Source organism: Nanorana parkeri, unplaced genomic scaffold (genome assembly GCF_000935625.1).
Source record: "Nanorana parkeri isolate BGI_ZX_2015 unplaced genomic scaffold, ASM93562v1 scaffold5, whole genome shotgun sequence".
NCBI classification, from domain to species: Eukaryota; Metazoa; Chordata; class Amphibia; order Anura; family Dicroglossidae; genus Nanorana; species Nanorana parkeri.
Genome location: NW_017306273.1, coordinates 388,425 through 414,752, shown reverse-complemented (window position 1 = coordinate 414,752; position 26,328 = coordinate 388,425). Strand labels below are relative to the sequence as shown.

At 42.4% G+C, this 26,328-nt stretch overlaps 1 protein-coding gene across 2 annotated transcripts in view; it reads left to right on the top strand.

The window, feature by feature from the left end:
- Nucleotides 1-26,275, top strand: part of CHD5 (chromodomain helicase DNA binding protein 5) — a 117,321-nt gene extending 91,046 nt beyond the window's left edge. For both annotated transcript variants that reach the window (XM_018552455.1, XM_018552463.1), the window contains 16 exons: nt 262-448; nt 2,161-2,253; nt 3,154-3,242; nt 3,702-3,835; nt 4,992-5,136; nt 6,545-6,704; nt 7,219-7,298; nt 11,209-11,335; nt 11,500-11,586; nt 12,313-12,459; nt 13,671-13,779; nt 16,968-17,100; nt 18,814-19,009; nt 20,410-20,570; nt 22,997-23,111; nt 26,063-26,275. In XM_018552455.1, the coding sequence (XP_018407957.1) occupies nt 262-448; nt 2,161-2,253; nt 3,154-3,242; nt 3,702-3,835; nt 4,992-5,136; nt 6,545-6,704; nt 7,219-7,298; nt 11,209-11,335; nt 11,500-11,586; nt 12,313-12,459; nt 13,671-13,779; nt 16,968-17,100; nt 18,814-19,009; nt 20,410-20,570; nt 22,997-23,111; nt 26,063-26,178 (2,079 nt within the window). In that variant the 3' untranslated portion in view covers nt 26,179-26,275. The remainder of the gene's footprint in view (nt 1-261; nt 449-2,160; nt 2,254-3,153; nt 3,243-3,701; nt 3,836-4,991; nt 5,137-6,544; nt 6,705-7,218; nt 7,299-11,208; nt 11,336-11,499; nt 11,587-12,312; nt 12,460-13,670; nt 13,780-16,967; nt 17,101-18,813; nt 19,010-20,409; nt 20,571-22,996; nt 23,112-26,062) is intronic.
- Nucleotides 26,276-26,328: the final 53 nt, after the last annotated feature.

The following is a 26,328-nucleotide window of genomic DNA, read 5'->3' as shown; positions in this document are numbered from 1 at the left end:
CCCCCCCCCCCCCCCCTTACGTAACATCTTGTTTACATACCCCCCTCTCCTGTACAAAATCCTCTGCTGCAAAATACAACCCTTCATCACCAGTACTTGGATCCCAAAACCGCAATCTACTGTGTCTCCGTACACTGTTTGATTGTCCTGTAATCCTTGATCTGCTTACCGCTTGCTATTATCGGGCCATGTGACCTTTTTGTAAGTGACTGTCTTGTATTGACTTTGATTATGTAGCCACATTGTTTCATTAAAATCCAGGAGGAAGTGGAACGGGAAATTATCAAACAAGAGGAGAATGTGGATCCTGATTACTGGGAGAAACTGCTGCGTCACCATTATGAGCAGCAGCAAGAGGACCTTGCAAGGAATCTTGGGAAGGGAAAGCGGATCCGTAAGCAAGTCAACTACAATGATGCTTCTCAGGAGGATCAAGGTGATATGCGCGGTACTAATCATTAGATATAACTTACCTATCAAACACTCTGACACACGGATTCCTGTCACAAGACCACGCCAGCGTGCCTCCACAATGCCTCTTTCAAATATTTTTTTTCAAATGAATATGGCATTATATCCAACCATTGGTCATCTCAGCAAGAACTAACTGAAGTGGTCTCTTTTTTTTTTTTTTCTGGCAAATTTTTTTTATCAAGCAGATAATTGTAAGCAAGACTGCGTCTTCATGGAATTCGTATGTTCTCCCCATGCTTATGTGCAGTGCTTTAAACCGGAGTTATTAGCACATGTAGGGGGATTTCTGGTGGTGCCCACTGCCGCACCAAACCAATCTTTGCAAACCAGTCTTTACAAAGGAAGAAGTGGCTTCTGGGAAATTCCTGCTTTACGTAGCAGGCATGTGATTGAACGCTCCACCCAGAAGGGTCTTACAAGACCATCTGGCCTACTTAAATTGGGACTCCAGGCAGACCACTAATTAAACAGTTAAATAGATATACATTGAAGGAAATTTATGAAAACTGGAGCAGACAAAATCTGGAGCAGCTGAGCATGGCAACCAATCAGCATCCAACTTTCATTTTTAAAGCTTAACTGAACAACCTGAAAAGAGAAGCTGATTGGTTGCCATAGGCAACTGCTCCAGATTTTGTCCGCTCGAGTTTTGATAAATTCCCCCCATAATGTTTACTGTTTTACACAAATACTACAGTATTTGTGATTCCATACAACCAGTCTTATGATTTACACAAAGTTCCCACACTGCCCAGCAATGCAGATTTAATGCTGAGCTCCTGATTGAGCAATTAATCTTCCTGGCTCAGCAATGCAGCTTTCTTTTATCTCTTTCTGTCTCTAGCCCCCTCATTGGACAGGGAACCAGCATCATCACCTCTGTCTAATGAGCAGGGAGCTAACCCAGGAAGCAGCAATGCTAACATTGAAGTAGCATAGTCACTTTACTGACTGGCAGAGGTGAAGGTATCCACCAACATTACAAATCCTTTGACAGGTACAACAGTAAACATTTATGTACTTGATCCGTGTACTTTGTTGTTTGCCTGGAGTTCCACTTTTCTTGGGCCAAAAAGTGACTGTGCACAAAGTGAACTCAACCTCTGTCAACCAATGATTGATATCTGACTGCAGAGGCAAAATAAATCTAATTGCTGTCTGCTATGAGGTGCTCAACTTTGCAATATGCACTGCCACTTTGCCCATACAAAACTTATATTTCAGTCCCAAGTGAATGCTGGTGGTTTCACCCACACCAGGACATCATGTCTCTCTTCAGAATTCCAACGGCAACATCTCTCAACCAAAGTTGCCATTTTTTTGTCACCCCCCGAAAGCTAATGGCGCCTTGTAATGGCTGAAGTCCGGAGTTGGGAACCCTTTATAGGAGAGGTCTTGTTTTTAGAGAGTGCGGAAACTGCACCCTTTCTACAAAATCCAAAACTGAATTATCAGTTGGGCTTGGCTTGGCCTTTTTAAATGACCTATGTTCTCTGGTTGACTCAGAACATGTTCCTGTGAAAAGGGTCTGCTGGCCTACTTGTCCTCACCATCTCCGGTAGTGCTGGTCAGTGTGGCAGTTCACATGCTCCCCTGAGCTACCATAAGTGTTTCCGGTCTGCCTGGTCAAGGTGACCTTCTCACATGGGTGTATTCCTAACATCTGCTCTTCTCTTTTTCTTCTAGAATGGCAGGATGAGCTCTCTGACAACCAATCAGAATATTCCGTTGGCTCAGAGGATGAAGACGAAGATTTTGAAGAGAAGCCTGAAGGTCAGAGTGAGTTAAACTTTTCCCTAATGTCTATGTAGATGTATACTGGGCCAGATGTGGGGCAAGTTAGCAGGAGTAACTGAGAGCAAAAGCTTTAAAGACCAAATTTGGCAGAAAGTTTTACTAAGGCACAGGAATTCCATTAAAGTGGATCTGTGCGTGGATTCTAAAGTTTGGCTATCTAAAAAGGAATTCAGTAGCACAGTTTGATATGACAAAGCGATCAGTAATAAATTGTGCCTTTGGCATATAATTCTTGATTAGTCACCACTTCCATACACGTGGCAGTGCCTAGGCACCTCCATTCTTCCAAGAGTTTGACATAATGAGAAGCGTATCCTGCCTACTCTTACCTCCCCTCACTGGATTACATTGATAATGTCAGCAGAGGGCACGTCTAGGAACAGGAAGAGCTGCGGACTGATGGCTTCCACTGATATGGCAGCCAACTTGAAGTCAACCAGGACTATGGAATGGTCAATAACGTGGGACTAAGCACATGATTAACTGCAGAATGCACACTGTCGGTGCTAAATCATTCACAACTGACTTGGCTCATACTGTCTTAAGGATAAAGTAGCCTGCGTCTAAGTCAACACTCAAGGTATAATACTGAGTTCTTCTTTTTTTTTCTCTTCAATTTATAAACATTTATATTTTAATTTATTTACACAGATATGGGTGCTTCTCTGGTCTGTCCAATCTCAAATTCTGTGCCAATTCACCTAACTGAATGGAAAAAAAAAACATTTAGGGCTGAAGCACATTTTTGCAATGGGGTGCATTGTGGTAACGAGCATGTCAACTGGCATCACTGCAATAATTGTTACTGGGGGCACTGCCAGGAACCTTCTTGCCACCTTTATTACAGTTCACTAATGACCTCTTGCTTTGCTTGGCTCTTAGGTGGAAGGAGACAGTCTCGAAGACAGCTGAAGAGCGACAGGGACAAACCTCTCCCACCGCTTTTAGCGAGGGTCGGAGGGAACATTGAGGTACCTGATTATATTATGTTGGCTTTTCATTGCAACGTTTGAGGGAGTCATAAAATTGGGTCTGTGTTGCATCTATGTTATATGCATAAAAGTATTTTTATATGTAAAAAAATCTTCTAAAATGTGCACGTATACAAGTTGCACTTGTTAAGCACAGAATCTGCTTATGCTGAACTTTGGGTGCAAAAATGTAAATGTAAATTTTTAATTTATTTCTCAATAGCCACAAAGGGTATAAATTTGTAAACCCATCTCATGTCTGTGGGCAAAATTAATCCTCTATGCACAGCTGCCTCAGTAACCATGGGCCTAAATATGATCACTGAATTTATCTTTTACTATACTTTAGCAAACATTAGGTGATTGCAGAGGTATCTGTGTTGTAAGCACATTGCATTATAAAATCCTAACATATATAGGCAATAATAAAATAGTGAAACATATTCCATTTTTTTCAAGGTTCTTGGATTTAATGCTAGACAACGTAAGGCCTTCTTAAATGCAATAATGAGATGGGGAATGCCTCCACAGGATGCCTTCAATTCGCACTGGCTTGTTCGGGACCTCCGTGGAAAGAGCGAGAAAGAATTTAGGTACTGTTGTGTTCTCTTACCTCATTTATGGTGAAAACTTGGGTTTCCACAAGGTGGCAGCATTGTTTCAGAGCCCGGGTTACAAATTGTGTAGGTGCAGCAGGTCTGAACTGTTTGCATTATTGGGTACTTATTTAATAGTCTTCTTTCTCTACAGTTTTAACAGAATTGTGTCTATGGGTACCACCAATCATTGCTAATGGGGGAAATGATTAAAATTGAAGTTTATTCTGCTGATATTTTGCCTTTCCTGGTTCCTCCTTTCCCTTCTCATCAACAATTTTAATGAAAAATGTAAAGCATTTCTGTTTTCATTACATAGGTTATTCATAGTTGCTAGTTCGCATTCTATAGGCTATAAACATGCAACAGAGTGGAGAAAGGGCAAAGATGCATGTGCCAGAGTGGTAGTATTCTACCCTCACATAGGCCTTATCGAGAATGACAGTGAGAGGTTTAATCAATCCAACTTTAGGGCCCACTATAATCTTCTGCTGATGAAGGAATGCAAGGTTGCATGTATAAAAGAAAGGCTTCTTCCTCTTTCCCCACACAAAGATCTTCTCATTCTTCACACAGAAAATAAAATGTAATTTACTTCTTTTAGACCCTTACCTTGATTTTTTTTAAATTTATTTTGGATGGAGAAGGGAATGTTTAAACCACTAAAAGTATTTTTCCCCCCTTCTCCGTCCCAATGGAAAGGTATTTCCCTTCACTTCCATACTGCTGAGTCACACTTTATGCTGAAGAGTGACCAGCATTTCCGAACATAACAGCACTGGACTATTGTGTGGTCACCAGCTTTACAGGCATACCGTTTACAGATTCTATTATTGTACTAACGGGACCTTTTAAACAAGAGCAATCAAGCCAATAATACAGCTCATTTTGCATTACAATTTTTACCTGTCCTTTTGCAGCCAAAACATGCCTGGACTTTTGATTTTCAAACACACAAAGTGGAGCTCTTTGCTTGCAGAGCAGGCCCTCCCCCTGAAAGTCCAATTTTAACTTTTTAGCTGTAGTGTGGCAACCTCAGAGAAAGGCAGATTTCCTTCAAGAAAGGATATGATGACTTCCAAAATACGTAAAAAATGTTTAGGATGTTCATTGTATTTCCCTGGAGTTTTATCATGTTCATAAATTATTACAGGGCGTACGTGTCTTTGTTTATGAGACACCTCTGTGAACCGGGTGCTGACGGGGCAGAAACCTTTGCTGATGGCGTCCCAAGAGAAGGACTTTCTCGGCAGCATGTCCTCACCAGAATCGGAGTCATGTCTCTGGTCCGAAAGAAGGTGGGTGGGTTTAAAGTAACAGGCCAGGCACGTTAATCTGATCATCCTGTATTCTAGATATATCTTTTTATGTCAAGCCTATTTCCCATCATCCTGGAGGGCAGGAGAACCAGAGGCTTGGAAGCATTTCAATCAATTTGATCAAGGGATTTTTTTTTTTGCTTGTTCTGAAAAATTGACCAATGCAGATAAAAAGCCAGGTTGTATAAATTTAATAAGGTTTCAGAAAAAATTTGAATAAAACCTTTCCTATAAAAAAAAAAGATTTCTTCGTAAATAACAGGATTACATAGCAGGCTTATAAGCAGTTGCATGGTTTTGGCTCAACGAGAATACCAAACCTGTGGACAGCACGGTTTCAGCCTACTTTGCATGTGATGTGCCATGTTAAAACTGTATGGTATTTTTTTTATACATTTAGTAAACTTAGTTTGTATCTGAACACTAATTAGATTAACGTTACCCAGTTTTAACCATGCAGGCAAAGCAACAGGGTTAATTTCATGCTAGACCACACAGCTACTTGTACATATCTTCCCTTTGCTCCCCTGCTGCTTGTTTGCCCATGGTAGTGGAGAAAGGAGTCCATGTGAAAGCTTCAAGTTGCTGAGGTTGGAGCTTTCTCAAGGTCGAGGCCTCTCACTCCCCCCTACCCAAGTAATAGCTTTGGGCTACTAGGCATCCAGCTGCCATGTACCAGTGCTGCTGTGTAGAAGGAAGGGGAGTGAGTCACATGCCCCCATACCTGGAAGCATCGGGTTTTTCCCATTGGTTTAAGTGGTTGGGAAGAGAAGGGAAAGTAAGTATAAGCAGTAGGTGCGGTTACCATTAAAGTGCACCTGGTTAAAGTGCACAGGTTTCCTTCAAGGTCATTTTTTATGTGACTTTCTTTTATATGCCTTTGCTGCAATTTTATTGCTTTTTTTATAAAATACAGAGATTTGCAGATTAGCCACCAGAGAGAGAGAGCTCTTCATTCCACTACTTTCCCTAAGTTATCCACAAGTTGTGTTTAGTGTTCAGCACATAAATATGCTAGCTTTCAAATACCAATAATCTATATCCAAAATAATATACATGCAAGACAGATATAGAAACACAGTTCTTCCCTGTATCGGCAGACTAATAAACGTCTCTTGTGAGAAGGAGCAGTCAAGCCCAACCATTGTGTAGCGGCGGCAAGCAGAGCCTGTATATGTAATGAGCAAATTTGGCTGGCTCCATGCATGTATAAAATTACAAGGTTTTATAAATAATTTACACATATTGACCATATCATTTACATCAAGCTGATGAAGCTTTAAAGATGAAAACATTACAATGCCTTTTAAAAGACCTCACCAATGTTTACTAAACAATTACTATAGAAAGCGAGTTATAGATTAAAATGTGCCTCTTTTGTTCTAAGGTTCAGGAATTTGAACAGGTCAATGGCAAGTACAGCACCCCAGATATGATTCCAGAGGGGACGGAGAATAGGAAATGTTTTGACATGGTTTCTTCAGATCCTACTACACCAGTTCCAGCCAGTCCTGCTCCTCTACAGCCAGGTGCTGTGGCTTTTTCAGGTACACACGGTTCTTCTGTCTTTCTATATACTTGATGGGTCAGCTATGTTTCCAGAAATGGGGGTGACTGGTATCTGAGCAGCTACTAAATGAAAATTCTGCAGGGAGGGGAAATGCTGTGCTCTTTGACCCTTGATAACAGGGTCTGGGTGTTCAGTTATGTTTAGCTTGGGTTTCCAGTAAGTGATGATAATGCAGATGTATAAACTTGCCTCTATGTAAGCTGTGACAGTGCCATGTTTGAATGTCTTTTGAAAAGTGGGTATTAGGGCTTTGGCTGGGGACTCTCAGCACAGGTATTGGGGAGCACAGGCAGGATAATATGTGTAGTGTTGTACAGCCCCCCATATGTGTCTGAAAAGGAGGCTAATGCAGTGAAAGAACGGATAGTCTGCAGACTCTGTCTATCCCAAAGTTTTCCATTTACCGTACATTTTTAGGCAAATAAATTCTATAGTATGCTGTAAAATAGTTAAATTAGAATTGTATTTTATTTACATTGTTTTCTTCCTAGAAAAAGCTGAAACGCCTTCTTTGTTATCTGAGGAAGGGGACAACATGGACCAGAAGTCCATACAGCAGCCAGAGGCACCGGTGAGATATCCATTGTTCCCTTCTAATATCTTACCTGAATACACCATCAATTCCAAAATAATGTACACTTTATCATTAAATGTTTACACCTATAAAAGCCTGTTATACATCCCATTCCAAAACCATGGGCAATATTATTGAGTTGTCCCCTCAACCACTCTATAACAGCTTCCACTCTTCTCCAAAAGCGCATTTGTGAAGTCAAGTACTGATGTTGGAGAAGACTTGGGTTGCAGTCAGCATTTCAATTTATCCCAAAGGCGATCAGTGGGGTTGAGGTCAGGGCTCTGTACATGCCACTCAACTTCCTGAACACCAAACTGGTCAAACCATGTCATGGAATTGGCTTTATGCACAGGGACAAAGTCATACTGGAACAGAAAATGCCCTTACCCAGATTGTTCCCGCAAAGTTGAAAGTGCACAAATGGCAAAAATGTCTTTGTGTATTGTAGCATTAACAGAACCCTTCACTGAAAGCACTTGGACTGAATCAGAGGTGTCCACATATTTTGGACCATGTAGGTGGTCAGGTGATCAGGTGATCACAAACATTTAGCCATATAGTGTGTGTTCACCAGTTTATACCAAGTATTCCTTGCAATGGTCACTTAATGTCATGTTATGAACAACTGACAATTTATTCCGGTTGTAAAGAACATTGTATAATTCATCAATAAAGTCTCTTCCGCGCCTCTCTCTGATTTAGTATCGCGTAGTAGAAAAGTCACTCGTTCTCCAATGAGAATTTTAGTCAATGTTCTTTATTGACAAAAGAATTGTCACAGCGTATAGCAACGCTTTGGAACCGTATAGGTCCCTTCTTCAGGCAAACGCTTATATATCCAGTCAGGAGTGCGATGGGATCTACTTGAATTACTCTCTCTGATTTAGATCCTGTTACTGGGACTTGACTTTTTTCCTGACTTCATGGTTAATCCCCAGCAATTGCTATTGCACTGTCTAGTGGAAATACCCATATAGGTGACTGAGACAGTCCTTTGGACAGAGGGGAGACTGTTGGTTAGGTCTGAATTGGAGTTTGGATGGAGCTCAGAAGAGGATTTGGCTGATAAAGAAGCTGTTTGCCATCATAAATGTGGTATCTACACTTGTGGAGAATACACTAACATACCCGATGGCCTATAGATTTCCTTTAATCAAATATTTGTATATTGGATTCAATATTCCTATGCAAAGCCTATTACATGGTAATTAAATAAAAAAAGCAATTCTTATTAAAGTGAAAGCATTAAAACTCCATAAAACCCGTTTCATCTGTAGAACATGCTAAGTGTCCATGCCTTTTAGACTAAATTGATATTTGAAGCCATTTAGACATCACTCTGGATGTAAAAACAACCTTGTGAAGTAATCCCACGATGGAAGCCATCCATTTACCATAGCTAGTCACTTAGCAATAATGATTTCCTAATGTGACGGCGTGTAAATAAATTTCAGTTTTTTATATACAGAAGGAAATTAGCTGATGTTCACCTTTGCTCGCTGTCTGTTCAAATTGTAGTTTCCTCTTTTGAGGTTTTATTATACAGGCAATGTGCTTGCATATGGTCTTTGATCCTTCACTTATTGTAAAGTGTATGCAAAACCTAACAATGAACTCCTTATTTGATCCCTTTGATCTGCTAAATATACCATTGGAAGCGTTTTCTATTTCCGTACTAAAAGTGCAGAAAAAATACCTGTTTATCCTGCCAGAAATCGTGTGAGCTGATAACATCCTGCACTTTGCACTCTGCCTCTGCTTCTTGTTATCAGTTTGAATTGTTCCCAGTTTTCTTATCTCCCCCTATGTTATGTAGAAGAAGGGAGGGACAGGTGTTTTACAGTCTTCCTTTCTTACACATCCTGTATTAAGGCGACAACCCTACTCCACCATAGATACAGTACAGTGAGTGAGTGTTGTCACCCTAGGACAGGAAGTGTATTATTGGCAGGATCACCCAGGGAAAATAAAGGAAATCAGGCCTTAACAATAAAATTAACACAGGCGCCCCATCTGAGGTCTGGAAAGCTGCAATATATTACATTTTTGTTTTTGAGTTGAGATGCACATAAGGAAAGCTATACACAGAAGAATATCTAGCCCGCTACTAATTACCTCTTCCTGAAAAAGTCTTGCAAAGTTGATGTTGACTTGGTATAACCTGCACTGATTTTCTGAACTTCATGGACCCCCCAGAGTCTGCAGCCACCTGCTTGCCCTTGTTACCATCTACCACTGCCTGTATGCGCCTCAAGGCTTTTCTTTTTAATTCTGACCAACGTGTTCCTTTATTGAACAATATAGATTCACACTATGATGTTGAAAGGTCACACATATTGCCGCTCAGATCTCCTATTGGGTGTGGTAAAGGAGTTAAAGTATATCTAAAGCCAAAACTATGGGGTCAATTCACAAAGAGAAACGTTATTGGTTTCCTTCAGTTGTTAAATTACCGCCCCTTATTTAACGTTAGCAAACATGGTATTCACGAAAGCTATAATCGTTATTCAAGATGGTCGTTATGGTTTTCTACTGACTCTTTATCCAATTGTTATGCTAATGTTTTAAACGTAATAATAACGTCTATGATCGTAAAATAACGCTTGAGAGATGCATTCTGGGAGCAGAAGTGGAGGAGAACAGTGCTTCTTACAGAGAAATGAATCATGGGAGATGTTAAACGGAATTTAGCTATCACCTGGGTTTCAGAAAAGTAATCCAAAATAGTGCGAGAACGGAATACACGTTTATAAATCAGAACAACATACTGATGTGTTCTTCTTCGGCTCTGGATAGTTTTAAGTTCAAATAGAGCACACCCAAATGGTTCCATCTTGCCCCAAACTACCAAACACTTTCACTGCAAAACTGAAGAACTGAATTTTTGTCGCCAAAAGCTTCCTCTAACAAAGAAATACCGCCAGGGAAATGTCATAACGACACCCTGAGGGTGGTGCTTATGTAACGATTGCTTAACGATCGATATCTGGCAAAAAAATCTTTGTGAATTGCACTTCTGTACATATTTAACGATTTGACTTGTTAAAACAACGATCGAAACGTTTAATAACGATCCACACCTTAAAATATCGGTTCCGTGTAGTGAGACGTTATTTGATGATTTTTCAAAGCGTTAAATCGTTTGGTGAATTGAACTAGCTTCAATATCGTGCAAAATCGTTAAAATAACGAGCGGTATCTGGAAAAAAAGCTTTGTGAATTGACCCCTAAGTGTCTAATGTGAACATTCTATAGGCATAACATTCTATATCCGAGGAATGACAGTTGAGTATAAGGACTCATGCACAAGGACGTAGAAATATACGTATTGCTGGCTGGCTGGCTGGAGTTGAGATTTGCACTATGTTTTAAGGCCGAGGTCATTGTACGCTGTCTGCAATTTGTTTATATTTACATCTCCCCACTGGGCCTGAATGTGTAATTTAATAGGCGGCCTTCAATCGTTCTGTGCCGCCGCCCTGTCCACACATTGTTGATGTTTACATCTCCTCCATGGCCCTGAATGAATTAATCACTATGCAGAGGCAGTGCATATGACCATGTTCATTTACGCTCTACACCTAAGTGTTTGCACACACATTTATATGAGTAACCTAAAAATGGGGTCATCTGGACTGCGGATACAGTTTTCTACTTTGAGTTAGCGCAGCTTAAGCCTATGGGGATTACTGAATTACCGCCAGCTATGTAATCGGCCCATAGTGTACAATACTGCTACGTTCAACTACATATAAAACTGTACGTCATACAGATCTGAAAGCAACATTTTGTATGTCCGTGTGCAGGAGCCCTAAAGCCTAATTTAGCAGTTCTTGTTTTTTATATATCTTTTAAACCCAGTAACAGAGCCGCTTTAATGTAATATGGCTTGGGTTTTTTTTAGCTTGCAACCAAACCAGAGAAAGAAGAACTTGATGAGAAAAGTGAATATTCAGAAGGAAAGGAAAAGCAAGCAAAAGATTGTGGTGAAGAGGAAGAGGAAAAAGATACTACTGAGCAGACTCCTAAGGGTATGTATGAACATGGCCAGACACCTTCATTATGGATCATTGAAAGAAGCTGTAACATATGTATCTTATTTATAACTGTATGTGTCAATGACCACATACACACACACACACACACACACACACACATACACACTTTGTAAAGTTCACTATGGTGACTTTTCTAGCTGAAGCACTTCAAGAAGAGAGATCCTTGGAAAAAACAGGACTGAACAATACTCAGACCAAAATGGAGGACAAGGAACCTAAATCAGGTATGCGCAACAGTTTACTTCCAAATGGCATTGAGGGCGACACCTTCGGCTTTCCTTTTTATTATAGCAAATCTCTCCCAAAATATAGTTAGGCTATATTTTCTGAGCTCTGCTTTTAAAAATGCTCACTGCCATTTATTTCCTGTTGGACTTCATAAAATAGGACACATGTCTGCTTATTGTTTAAATTGTCCCCAGCCGCAGGCAGATTTTGTACATCTTATCTGGCATTGTCCAGTTATTAATGATTTTTGGAAATCGGTAGTTACCTTTCTTGCTAATTTACTAAAACATCCTGAAATTTGCCTTTTTTACACTTAAAAAAAGACTGTTGGCCACTCTATACCAGAATGTTTCTTTGGGAAGCATTGCTCTTGGTTTGTAAAACCATTCCTTTGAAATGGGCAATCCCATCTTCCCCGGCATATCTCAATGGAAAATGTTGATCAGTCAGATATACCATATGAGAAGATTTAGGAGTGGGAGAAGAGCATTCCCCCTTAAATTTATTACAATACCAGACTCATAGTGTGAGAGTCCATCTGGTCCACATACCATGAGAAAAATGTTTCTTGGCATTTCCAGTCTCTTTTAGTCAGTCTGAAAGGGAAACTACTGGACACTCTGCTAAAAGAAAATGTTCTTGCTGCATCTTTGTTGGAAAGCTTTCCTCACTTAAAAAAAAACTGAAACCTGTCTCTGATTTTTTTTTTTTTTTTTTTACAGAGGATGAGAACAAACCTGAAGAAAAGGAAGAATGTGTGAAGCAACCAAATGGAGAAAACTGTATAAAACAGGAGGATGAAGATGGAAAACGAGAAGACGCTGGAAAAATTAAATTTATGTTTAACATTGCAGATGGCGGGTTCACAGGTAATGCATTTGAACAGGCAGTGGTTTTTTTCAGTGGCCGTTGGTTACTTTGAACCACAAGCTGGATTCCTGTATATTTTGGAGCGCATTTTTGTGGTAAGATGTACCCACTTGAAGTTATCCCCACCAGCCACGGCCATTTCAAAGCCAAGTGTTGGTGTCACACTTCCCCATAACACTGAATAAACAGGTAACTGGAGAGGAGTTGCTGCGTGACCTCTTTGTTATGGCCATCTGGTAGGTGGCAGAGATGGACTCCTGCAGGGAAATGCCACCTCTGGATTGTCCAAGAGATATGAGAAGCTGACTGGTGATTTCTAAATGTTATTGCTCAGCTGATTTTAGGCCAACTTTACCCCTTTGACTGCCACTGAAAACGGGACCAGTTGTAGACATTGGCTGACAGCAACAATTTAACAAGGAACTGTCACGGTCATTAGAATCAGTTAGGAAATAGCGGTTGTTGCACAGTGAGGTAAGGCTTAGCACCACTTATGCTGCATGGACTTTGGTACCTCTCACCAGATTTGACCAGAAGTCCAAAAGTTGGTGGACACTTGACCATCACACCTACATGAGCTTGTTGGACAACCCATTCCAAAACCATGAGCAATAATAAAATAAACACTGGATTTGCACATTATGTGCAGACGTTTTCTAGTAATGTATGTATGACAGTCCAATAGTTGGCTGAGCCCCAACTACATTTTTTTGGGTGATTGGAGACAGTACATTAATGAATGTTGAATTTGATGTACTGATGCTGCACAAGAAGATCTGGTTTGCAAAATGCATTCCAATTCATCCCAGAAGTGTTTATTAAGGTTTATTATTGTTGTTATATATAAGGTTGAGGGCTCTGTGCAGGCTACTTGAGTTCCTCCACACCAAACTTATCAAACCATGTCTTTATGGAGCTGGCTTTGTGCACAGGGGAGCTGTCGTGTGGAACAGAAATGTGTCTTAATCCAAACTGTTGCACAAGGTTGGAAGCACACAACTAGCTAAAATGTCTTTGTATGCTGTAGTATTAACAGAACCCTTCACTGAAGAGAGCTGAGCTCAACAGGGGCATCCACATACTTCTGACTATATGTAGGTGTGATGGTCATGTCAACAAATGTTTTGCCGTAGAGTGTATGCTTTGAATTGAGGTTATACACCCTTCCGCCAAAAAATCCTGATTTGCAATTTGTATTTTTGTGTTTCAGAGCTCCATACATTATGGCAGAACGAAGAAAGAGCCGCCGTCTCTTCTGGCAAAATCTATGACATATGGCACAGGAAGCACGATTACTGGTTGCTTGCTGGAATTGTCACGTATCCTTTGAGGCTGCTAAATGCAGTTCATTCAGTGTAATGCAACACCAGAGGACATATATTGGTGTTTTGAGCGGATATTTCAGTAGGCGCTTCTCAGTGGCGGACCTAGGGAACAAAGGGCCCTGGTGCAAGATTATTTTTGGGCCCCCCCCCCACAAACCCCCCTAACCCATAACTCCTTTAGCAACCACAAAAAACAAAAAGTTGGAAAAATGGCATTGCTGTATAAAGTACTGCTGAGATTTGTAGTCCTCTATAGAGGGTGCCATTCTGCATTGCTGCAATGCAGAATGGGACCTGCTATATAGAACTACAAATACCAGCTGCACTTTATACAGCAATGCCATCAATTGGGCTAAAAAATAAATAAATAATGATTTTATTTATTAACTTACCTTCACCTCCTCTGGCTGTTTCCTAGTGGGGGAGGCTGCAGAAAACCACCCCAGTGTGTGTGTGTCCATTTCAGTGCGCCCATGTACTCAGGCGGCTGTCTGCTGGGTCCTCACGGCCAAGGCCCAGGGCTGCCCCCCCAGGGCCGCATACAGATCCAATGGTAACCGGCGGCCGGACACCAACGGGCCCCCCCATCTCTGCCCCAGGGCTGTGTTTGAAAAGATACTGGGCCCCCGTAGGCTCAGGCCCCGGTGCGGCGGCACCGCCCGCATCTGCGGTAGTTCCGCCACTGGTGCTTCTTATTGAAGGTTTCCAAGATTAAGTTGATACAGACAGCTGTGTAGATCTGAACAGAATGTATGACAGCCAGTGACTTGCAGTCCAGGTCTGAGTTTTAGATACCTTTGCCCCTCTCACTTTACTTAAAGTGGATCTTTCAGTAACTTTAGGAAGCATGATTACATTCCTAAAATGTCACAATATATTGCAACAATTCTTTTTTTGCCAACTGCACATTTAATCATTTAAAAACCTTATTTGAGCTCAAGTCAAATGATTTGCCAGGTGAATGACTAGGCTGAGATGATATCATCAGTCTGCTGACGGCAGGAGGAAGCGTTTCCTCATTATCTCTCCCCTGGGATTTAGACTGCAATATTGCACTGCACAGCCACCAGGATATACATGATTGTTCAGGCATCATCCATGTTTAACACTTATTTCCTGGAATGAGATGCTGGTTCAGAGACGACAATATGGCTGCTCCATCCTTCTGCAAAAAAAAGCATATGAAGGCATTGTTAGGGGGAATACTGTGATCTGCAAGAAGTAATCCATAACTGTAAATTTTGCACTTATATACATTTCTTATGCGATATACACTGATCTGCCATAATATTATGACCACCCACCTAATATTGAGTAGAAAGGTCCCCCTTTTGCCATGAACAGCCCTCACCCATCAAGACATGGACTCCACTAGACCTCCTGAAGGTGTGCTGTGGTATCTGGCACCAAGCCATCAGTAGCAGATCCTTTAGGTTGTCAGGTAGGACCTCCATGGATCAGACTTGATCCCACAGATGTTCAATTGGATTGAGATCTGGAGAATTTGGAGGCCAAGTCGACACCATAAACTCGTTGTTGTGTTCCTCAAACCATTCTTGAACCATTTTTGCAGTGTGGCAGGGTTCATTATCCTGATGAAAGAGGCCACTGCCATCGAGGAATACTGTTTCCATGATGGGGTGTACTTCAACAGCAACAATGTTTAGGTAGGTGGTACGTGTCAAAGTAACATCCACATGAATGGCAGGACACAAGGTTTCCCAGTAGAACATTTTCAAAAGCATCGCACTGCCTCCACTGGCTTTCCTCCTTCCAATAGGGCATCCTGATGCCATCTCTTCCCCAGGTAAGGGACACAACCGGCCTCGCACATGATGTAAAATAAAATGTGATCCATCGGACCAGACCACCTTCTTCCATTTGCTCCATGGTCCAGCTCTGATCCTCACGTGCCCATTGTAGGCGAATTAATAAGTGTGTGTGTGTGTATAGATAGATAGATAGATAGATATATTTCACATGTATCTGACTGGTAGTGAGAAGTTAGTGTTTTCTTAATTCATTAGGGTTATGTTATGTGGGCAGTTTGGATGTAAATAGTGCTATTAGTGCTATTTATAAAATAGATGTATAGATGTACATCGCTCATGAACACAAAAAACACTGCTGCAGGTATGAAATTAAGGAGTACTGAGGCCGGGTGCTGTGATGTTTTCAGGAGCTCCATGCCAGACCCCCTAACCAGCAGTGATCTGCCTGCATTGCATACAGAAGCATACAGACCCAGTAACAACATAATTGGGTCTAATATAAATTGTATGTAATATAAGAAACATTTTATTTAAAAAAAAATCATATTGATAAAGTTTGGGAGGGAGTAATCATGGAAGGGAAAATATTTTCAGATTTTAAACAGTGGGATCGAAGATCGGTTCGTCCACAAGCTATCCATGCAGCCACAATCCCACCAGCACATTCACGCTCAGTCTCCCTATCTGGTGCATGGACTAAAAAAGTCCTTCAGCTGCAACTCACTGCATGTGGACTTAAAGCACAAACACTGCAGACCCAAGAAACTAAAAGTTTTGCTGTATTTACAATCCAATTAGAATTAAAGGAATACATCAAAATCCCTTTGGTATATTTTTATATACAGTTTAGTATTTTTTTACATCAGACACACATACTTTTTTGTTTATAAAAGGGAATAACTGAATCAGCAATGCAGATTATATATAAGCCCAGAAAACCAGACACCTTTCCAACAACAAAAACTTCAAGGTACAAATTGACAGGAGGTGAAAATTTCCCCCAAATGCCAGGTAGCCGGCAACTGTCCTCTTGTGTTTGGTTTTGGCCAGAGCTTTTCATTAAATGGCTGAATCCTTTTGTTTCATTTTGGCTCATGGCACACTTTTCCATCTACATGACAATAACACTTAAAATCCCTCTCAGCCATAATGACCTTTTCATTATTGTCAGTAAGAGGCTCCTATGTGTTCATCATGACTAGTGTAACCCAGCAGGATGCCCATCCTTGCTCTTTATTTATTGGTAATTAAAGGTTAGGTCACACCGGGGAGGAGATGTATTTATTATTGCATGGCCTCCTCTCCAGATAATCCCCCTTTTGTTTGCGGATTAATTGCTGACTGGCATACGTGGTATCACTAATGATGGTCCATTCAGCAGTTGTAGTCCTTCATTGCTTTTCCCTACAGACATGGCTATGCCCGCTGGCAGGATATACAAAATGACCCTCGCTACTTAATATTAAATGAGCCTTTTAAATCTGAGATACACAAAGGAAACTACCTGGAAATGAAAAATAAATTTCTGGCTCGAAGATTTAAGGTAATATTGACTTTTGGTTAGTGGTGCAAGTGGAAAGGTTTTTCAGTGGTAATATATACATTAATGTGGACCTGTTAGCCATCCTGCCAGGATGGATAAATACATAGTAACTGGGTGAAAATATTTCCATGCAAAATTGCTGTTGCAAGCTACCTTTAGGGCTGTTGGTAGGTCATGTGATATCTGCTAAAAGGGGACTGACTTACCTTGGCCTTTACCAGAGATCCCATGACCATGTGCCTAGACCTTTTACACATGCGGCCGGCACTAAAGGTAACTTGGAGCACAGTTCTACAGGCAATGAAAGTAGACCTTTCTACTGCTCTTTATATATCCATCCCAGACTGGTAATATAGCGTTATGTTAGCATTGGTGTATCTGTCTACTTTAAGGTGTCTGTCATAATCTGTGAAGGTTCTCTTCACAGACTATCCAGGTCTCTAATCCAGGTCATGGTATAGCTAGGAGTCGTGAGTCACATCCAACTGGACTTGTGCTATAATATTGAAGATGTTTCATAGTTTATCAACCACTTTTTCAGTTACGCTGAGTGTCGGGGACATACTTCAGCATGTACCGTATTTTTCCGTGTATAAGACGCTACTTTAGCATTAAAATGTTTACCTAAAAATAGAGGGGCGTCTTATACATGGGGGCCGAGAGAGAACTGCGGTTGCAACACTCCCGAAAGTGCCGATACCACTGCAAACTAGCCTCACGAGTGAAACTTTGGATTTCAGAGACGAGAAGTTTTCCTCCAATCATAAATCTTTTGTACCTGACGTCAGCTGTTGCTGGGGAGAGTGGCTCTGTAATCCGCTCTCCCGAGTGCCGGCTGACGTCAGGTACAAAAGATTTATGATTGGACGAAAACTGTTATCTTGTCTCTGTAATCCGATCATAAATCTTTTGTACCTGACGTCAGCTGTTGCTGGGGAGAGCATGTAGCCAGTGCCCAGAGCTGTAATGTCGGAGCATAACGTGATTGACTCAGAGGTAAGTGTGATGCATTATATCATTTAAAATATTGATTTCTTAATTTTGGGTAAGAAAAGTTGGGGGCGTCTTATACATGGGGGCGCCTTATAGACGGAAAAATACGGTATATACACAAAGGTAATACAAACACCTTATTCCAGAGGTAGGCAACCTCGGCACTCCAGCTGCTGTGGGGCTACAATTCCCATGAGGCATTGCACGACTGACAGCCACAGGCATGACTCCCAAGCTGGTGTGCTGAGGTTGCCTATTCCTGCCTTAATCCAGTCACCATGGAATGTGTAGATGTTGTCCAAGAACAGGACAGGAGGCGTGAAAGTTGTTGAACCACTCTGTTACATGATCCCATCCTTGATGTCAGGACGTCTGCATGGATATACATTTTGGCGGTATTTTCCTGACACTCATTAAAACTGAAAAAGTGTCTTCAACATTACAAAACAATGTAGTAAAAAGAGATAGTTAGGGATCAGCACTAAATTGGAGACACCACACCCCTAGTTACATTACAAAACAAGTCCACTTGAATTTGAGTTGGACCTTTTTTGGTGTCCGTGCAGAACCCTTTGACAGCCACTTTGACATGTGTTTGCTGAATTAATCTTGTGTCCTCACAAACTGTCCAGGTATCAGTGGTCACAACGTGATACCTGGACAGTTTCTACTTGTACTATGAGCCATATTTACTGTAAAAGATCTTCATGTTTCCCATAGCTGCTGGAACAAGCGCTTGTGATTGAAGAACAGCTGCGAAGAGCCGCCTATCTCAATATGACCCAAGACCCCAACCACCCAGCCATGGCACTGAATGCCCGACTGGCCGAAGTGGAGTGCCTTGCTGAGAGCCATCAGCATCTCTCCAAAGAGTCCCTGGCAGGGAACAAGCCTGCGAATGCCGTCCTACACAAAGGTAGATGACGCTTACTTAACCCACTTCTGGCAGATTCCTCCTACCCAGTAATGTGTCATATGGAGATTACAGGCGGAGACTTAGGATGGCCATTAGTGATTCAGTCATTGCTAGAGGTGCTCTTAAATTTTGACCATATTTGCAATATTCTGGGGGTAATAGCAAAAGGCAAAAGCACTTATTACACAGGGAGACTTTGCTATTCTAGTGAGTTCTGTCTGCACTCTGACGTGAGAGATGGACGCATTCCAGCAACACTTGCTGAACACATATACATTGAGGTGACCTGGGTTTTAGGAGCTGCTTGTCAGGGGTTAAAACTTTGCTGCTTTTAATGTCACTCTCACTCAGAGCTGTCACTTAACTTATACTCTATAGCAGTGGTGGCGAACCTTGGCACTCCAGCTGTGCAAAAACTAAAAATCCCAACATGCATCTGCCTCTGGGAGTTATGTCTGTGGCTGTCAGAGCCTTGCAATGCCTCATGGGACTTGTAGTTCCAAAACAGCTGGAGTGCCAAGGTTCGCCACCACTGCTCTATAGTATTCCCCTTCACTTCTTCCCTGGCCGCTACATAAAAGCTAGTGTAAGGAGGTAAGGGGAGGGGTGGAGGGCATGGGCCAGCACCGACCATAATTAGACACTCCAACAATAGAGAAAGGCTATGTCATGCAAAGAGGGAAGGGGTGTGCTAGAGAGTTGTCTCTGCCAGAAGTAGTCACATTTGTTCAGAGTTCAGAGGCACCCTGCATGTGAATTAAAAAATGTTTATGAAAATATATAAAAGGCTTCAAATAAGCAATTAAAATACTTGATTTTTCTGTGCTTTTACCTGCCTTTTTTTTTTTTGCTGGTGGTATGGTTTCTTAAAGCGGTTAGTTCAGTCTTACCTCTCAGGTTTGGCTGTGTGGGCTGTTATTCACTTGTATTGCCTCCCTGTCACAGCAGAACTGTCAACCCAGGGTCAGACTGCAAGTACCCTGAAGAGACTGATCTGTCTCCTGCCTGAGCTCAGAGCTGATAACTGACACCCTGTCCATGCTGCTGCAGGAGGGTAAAACTGTCAATTAGCAAAGTCTTTTGTTTCCTATTGTGTAATTCCTGGTATCCCTTTTGTTAGATGACAGTCTTTTCAGCGTCTTTTATCAATACTGATCTGCCACCCTCAATTTTGCCTGCATAATGTGTGTCCTTTATGAGTTTATGAAGATACTCGATACGTTTGCGCTCATTGTTGGGACATTGGCTCGTGCAAGCGGTGTTGTAGCAAATGGGTCCATTTCCCTACAGTAGTGAATTGGGGGCCCCTCTCCCAACCATGAAAGCTGAAATTTGTGCAACATAACAGAATATTGAGTTGATGTTATCATGCAAATTTTTGGTCTGTAACTTGTGTACAGTGCTGAACCAGCTGGAAGAGCTGCTGAGTGACATGAAGGCTGATGTTACCCGTTTACCCTCCATGCTTTCCCGGATACCCCCTGTGGCGGCTCGTCTGCAGATGTCCGAGCGCAGTATCCTCAGTCGACTGACCAACCGAGGAGGGGAAGCCACCGTCCAGGTTAGAACATCTGAAGTCTATATGTGGGCTAATTGCATAATCAGTGGCGGAGCTAAGGAACAAAGGGCCCTGGTGCAAGATTTTTTTTGGGCCCCCCCCCCCCAAAAAAACCCCCCACAAACACAGCGCTCTCCTCCCGCAGCGCTCGGCCGGCTGTCACTTTCTCTCCTCCCCGCTGGGACACAGAGCAGCGCCCAGCGGGGAGGAAAGAAAGCACGGATGCACTGCTGTATCTGCAGAAAAATTGGACTTTTGGCATTTAGCCATGCCCCCCATCTCTGCGCCGGGAGTGTCGGATGAATGGATGATCTGACACTCTCGGCGCAGAGATGGGGGGCCCGCTGGCCGCTGGGTACCGATCCGACGCTGGGACTGTGCTGGGCCCCCTAGAGGCTGGAGGCCCTGGTGCGTCCTCACCGCCTGCACCGGCGGTAGTTCCGCCACTGTGCATAATGCTTCCTTAACACCTCTGGAATTTGAATGCAGAACGTTTAGACCTGTTTTATATGTATCGCCATTCAGCCATCTGAAGGGTGCGTTCTGCTGGAAACCAAAGATGCAACAAGTAGAAATTTGTTAGATGCACCACAATAAAGCAGAGGTGTTAGTAAAGATTAAAGTGTATGTAAAGGAAAACATATTTCCTTAGGCTTGGATAGAGAAGGGAAAGGCTAGACTCGATGTTTTTATCGATGTCTCTGTCTCCGTGGGGGAGATTTGTTCCACTATTCGTGGACACACATTCTGTGACAATGGTCCTGGTGACAATCGTCACAGAAACAGAAAGTGAGAGGAAATCATTCAGAGCTGTCGTCACAGCAAAAGGTTAGGGCAAATCTTCCAATGGGGACACCTGGGCTTATGACCGCTATTTTAAGATGGTGATTCCGTTAACTTTGGAGCAATTTCTTCTCGGTTCCTGTTGCGCCTCTAGAATAGGAAGTGCATGGAATTGTCCCAACGTTACTGAAAAAAAAAACCTTGATAGGGGTTTTAACCTTCTCTTGTCTATCCAAAATGGAAAAATAGATTTTAGCTTTACATACACTTTCAGGCAGCACGCAGTCAATCATAGTTACATAGTATTTGAGGTTAATTAAAGACACAGATCCATCGAGTTCAACCTTTGTGTGCCTGTCTGTGTGTAGTGTGTGCATGTGTGTATATGAGTCCCTTTTGTGATCTTAGTTTTTAAGAGTACATGTACCCCTGTATGTTATGGTCTCTGAGGAAGGTATCTAATTGATTGTGGTAGCGAGTTCCAAAATGTAACCACTCTGACTGAGAAGAAGCTCCCTACGCCCTATGTGGTTAAATCTTTTCTCCACCAATTTTAGGTTGTGGCCTCTAGTCTTCTTTAGGGAGATTAGAGTAAAAGGTTTATTGCTAAATTTGCCATCACCCCCAAACATTTTTTACATTAATATCATGTCCCCTTTTAATTGCCTCGCTTCCAGCATAAACAAGTCTAAATTTAGTAACCTTGTCTCATAGCTTTGTTCCTCCAACCCCTTAATTAGTTTTGTTGCCCTTTTCTGAACTCTCCTCAGCTCCAGGACATCCCTTCTGTGAATCAAGAGAAGTAATATGTCACCTTTCATTGCTGTAGCTCAGTCAGAATAGTTACAGATATACACTACATTACATGGCCAAACATTTCTGGACACCTGACCATAACATCTTTTATGAGCTTGTTGGACAGCTATGACCATATATAGGGAGTTGGTTCCCCTTTGTGGTTGTAACAGCCTCCACTCTTCTGGGAAGGCTTTTCACAGAAGTGTGTGTGTAGGAGTTGGTGCTCATTAAGTGAATAGAGTATTTTGAGGTCAGGTACTGATTTTGGATGGGAAGACCTGGTTTGCCGTGGGCATTCCAGTTTATCCCAAAGGTGTTCAGTAGGGTTGAGGTCAGGGCTCTTTGCAGGCCCCTCAAAAGTTCCTCCACACCAAACTCTTCAAACAATGTCTGTATGGAGCTGGCTTTGTGCAGCTGGACTGAATATTTTGGAGGAGAATCCGCATAGTTTTGGCCATATTGTGTAGTAAGTGTAATCCTGTACCGATGTTGTATGGAAATGCTAACTCAGGGTCGCTTGCACAGGGTGGGTGCAGCATGTAAATTTTCTGACTCAATGAACACTGACAGGTGGTGTACCCACCTAATCATAGCTAAGATGGGCGATGTGGGTTCTGGTTGCCTAATTATATAGCAGACGAATGCCAATGCCACTCCTTTCATGGTCAGCTCCAAGCTGCCCTCCGTTTTGGTACATACGGAGGGAAGGATGATGTAAACATTGTGCTGTAGACCAGCCAGAACTGAAACTCCTAGATAAAAAGTTTACAGAAACAAAAGTGCCATTTTACACCATATAACCCTTTCACCCTGAGTTCATCAGTCTGACTCTTCTCTTTTATTCCCAGGGGACCTTTGGCTCCTCACAGATGTACAACAATAATTTTGGCCCAAACTTCCGAGGTCCCGGTCCGGGCAGTATCGTTAATTATAGCCAGATGCCCCTGGGGCCCTATGTTGCAGGTGAGTTGCCAGTCTTTTCTGGTCCTTTTAATAAGGGCCCTCATCAATGGGGATTTTTTTTCTAGTAAACCACCTGGCAAACCAGATGTTTTCTTCCTTATTGATAGATTTTTAGCTGTTTCTGAGATTTTCCTCCGGGGCAGCCTCCGTGCGGAAGGGAGGTAAGTGGACTCACCGCTGTGTGCTCCACACCGTCAGTCTGATCCTTTAGTGTAAAGCAAACTAAAGTGCACCTGAAGTATTGCTGTGAAATAGATTTTTTTTTTTTCAAGCTGTACTCGGGGATAAGCAAATATTGTCTAAATCAGAGGTAGGCAACCTCGGCCCTCCAGCTGTGCCGAAACTACAAATCCCAACATGCATCTGCCTCTGGGAGTCATGCCTGGGGCTGTCAGAGCCTTGCAATGCCTCATGGGACTTGTAGTTCCACCACAGCTGGAGTGCTGAGGTTGCCTACCCCTGGTCTAAATACTAGAGAGGTGTATTCTTGAATCTTGATGAGCTTGGTGTATTTCTTCCAGATCTGTGCAGTAATCTTTTGTGCAGGAGATTCCTATAATAAACACCGGTCACTGCTGATATCTCTCATTCTGCAGGGTGACTGGTCTTGTCTCCACCCCCTCCTATGTTTTTCTGCAGGCAGCCTGTAGTGGGTGTGGCCACATGGTCCCTTTAACAGCTCTGCTCTCTGCACAGGCTATGGCAGCATAGTCTCCAGCAGCCGTCCATCTACTAGCTTGGAGAAGGTAGGAAGGAGCAGGGAGTGGGCAGTGTCTTGCCTTGCCTGTGTGTTTGTGGAGACACACAGTGCTTACTAGCACAGAAGGGTGGCTCCCCAGGACTCTGCAAGGGAAAGGAGCCACACTAAAACAGGATATCAGGGTCAGTGCTCAGGGAACCAGCTGATTATACAGTAAACTAAAAATTTTTTAAACATCAAGGAGCACCATAGGTAGTTGCAACTTTCCTCGATTTGGTTGTGAGGTGGGTGGAGTGATGGTGAGGTATAAAAGGGCTAAATGTTCCTCTCTCTGAGCTGTACAATGCATTACTGGCATTTACGTTCAGATTAAGGTAGTGAGAGTTAACATTTTGTTCCGAATGCACAAGGTTCCAATCTGTGTACGGATCACCCACAGCAAGCGGGAAAAAAGTGGGAGGGGCCAGAAGTATACCGAAAAGGGATAAAAGAACGGTAACTGAATGTAACTAATGTGCAGACTGTTAGAAGATGTTCTAAAGGGGAGCTTTCCCTTTTACATAAAAAAAATATATAAATACAAATGAGCAAAGTGAAATTTTCAGCTGCTTCAGCAGAAAGACATGGGTCTACATATCCCAATATTGATTGTGCACTGTAAATAATTCATATTGACAGGACCTTAACAATAGGGGAATATGTGCTCTAAGTGCAGAGCGGACGATGAGATATTCAATTATTCATTGTTTTCAATGCCACGTTAAATTCTGAGTTTGGATGCATCCCTATTATTCCCGTCATTAAAAGTTCATAGCTAGGGAAAAATGCTAACACGGCTCCTTTCTCATCCAGCTCCCATGTCAGTAGAAGCTGCAGATGTGGTCAGTCCTTTTTCCTCTTATATAATATATGAAGGGGGATGGGAAAGGTACTCTCTTTTATTTTCCAGTTAGGACCCATTTACACCTGACAGAATTGTGCCACAGCGCACCCGGCCCCGTGTATTGAGTTGCCAGTGCATTAGGCAGCCCATGCAAAATTGGACTCGCCCCCAGCCTTTGGTTGGACAGTGAAGGAGCAGCAGCACACAATCTAGATCCCCTCTCTTGCGGTCAGCAAGGTGCCCTACAGCATATCCTTGATCCTTGATCATAGTATCCGATGATACTTGAGCTGCTCCTCCTTCTCTGTCTGAAAGCTACTGCGCTGGGGGGGGTTGCAGAATTACCAAAATGACCAATTCTGATCATTTATCATCTCTTTCTAAATATGCATTTATAGTTTATTTACCTTTAATGCCGAACCGCTAGCACACACAAGGCCGGCTCTATAGAACCCTGTAAGCGAAAGGAGCCACCCTAAAACAGGATATCAGGGCCATTGCTCAGGGGAGCAGCTGATTCTGCAGGAAGCTAAAACGTTTATACACGAAGGAGCAGCATCCATTGTAAGTGATTTAATTAGCATTTGAAATATCTTAATCTTTAATATCAATTTAATTTCACTTAATTGGATTAAAGGAGAACTATGAGGTGAAAATCACTCATCCTCATAGTTTGAGCCGATGTGTAACAATGAAACTGTCACACGTCGGCTCAATAGATCGGGAAGTGAGCGGACACATACCGTAGCTTGCTCACCTCTCGTTCATCTCCCTGCAGGGATTGCCCCCCTTAGCGCTGACTGGAGGAAAGGACGGGGGCGGGTACAGCAGGCTCTGCCTCTAGATAGGCAGAGCCGGCTGTCACTCACGCAGCTGGGTGGATCTCGACAGCAGTGTCGGGATCCGTCCCGGCTGCGGCGGTCTCAGTATACCGCGAGCTGTAGCTCGCTATATACTGAGCTTTGGGTCACGGGAGGAGGTTAGTATATGTCCTCCTGTGACCCTTAAGAGAACAATGGGGAAAAACACTGACCCCATAGTTCTCTTTTAAGTTTGTGCTTTGTAGCATGGTCGTCACTTCTGTTAGATGAGAGTCATGGTCCTGCTTCTTCCCTAGGGGAAAGGCTTGTTTTTCTCAATGACATCATAAGCTGTCATTTCATGACGGTCCACACAATGGGGAGAAGCGGGGGTTGCCAGATTCTTTGCTACTGAATGTTTGAAGCAGACAGATTAATGGGGCTAAGTGGGGAAAACAGTTGATTCCTCTAGTGTCATTTAATGTAGTACTGACCCCAGCTAATGTCTGTGAGTATAACCCGCATCAAAGATGCAATGCATCTGTTATTCTTCTTTTTTCCCCAACAGCTTCCAATGGGCCGCACCCTTGTTACTCGGACAGGAAGTCGGTTGAGTCACTCATGGACGGATCACCACTGGATCGGAAGGGAAGACCCCACGATATCATTTTTATTGAAGATTAAGAAGCAAGCCTCACCCAGAGACAGCCATATAACCACATTTCTAACGTCCTACAAAATACAAAAACCATCCAACGAACTTCTTTAAAAAAAAAAAAAAGGATTTAATTTCCTTGTACATTTTTTGCACTTTCTTATTGAAGACTTGAAGAG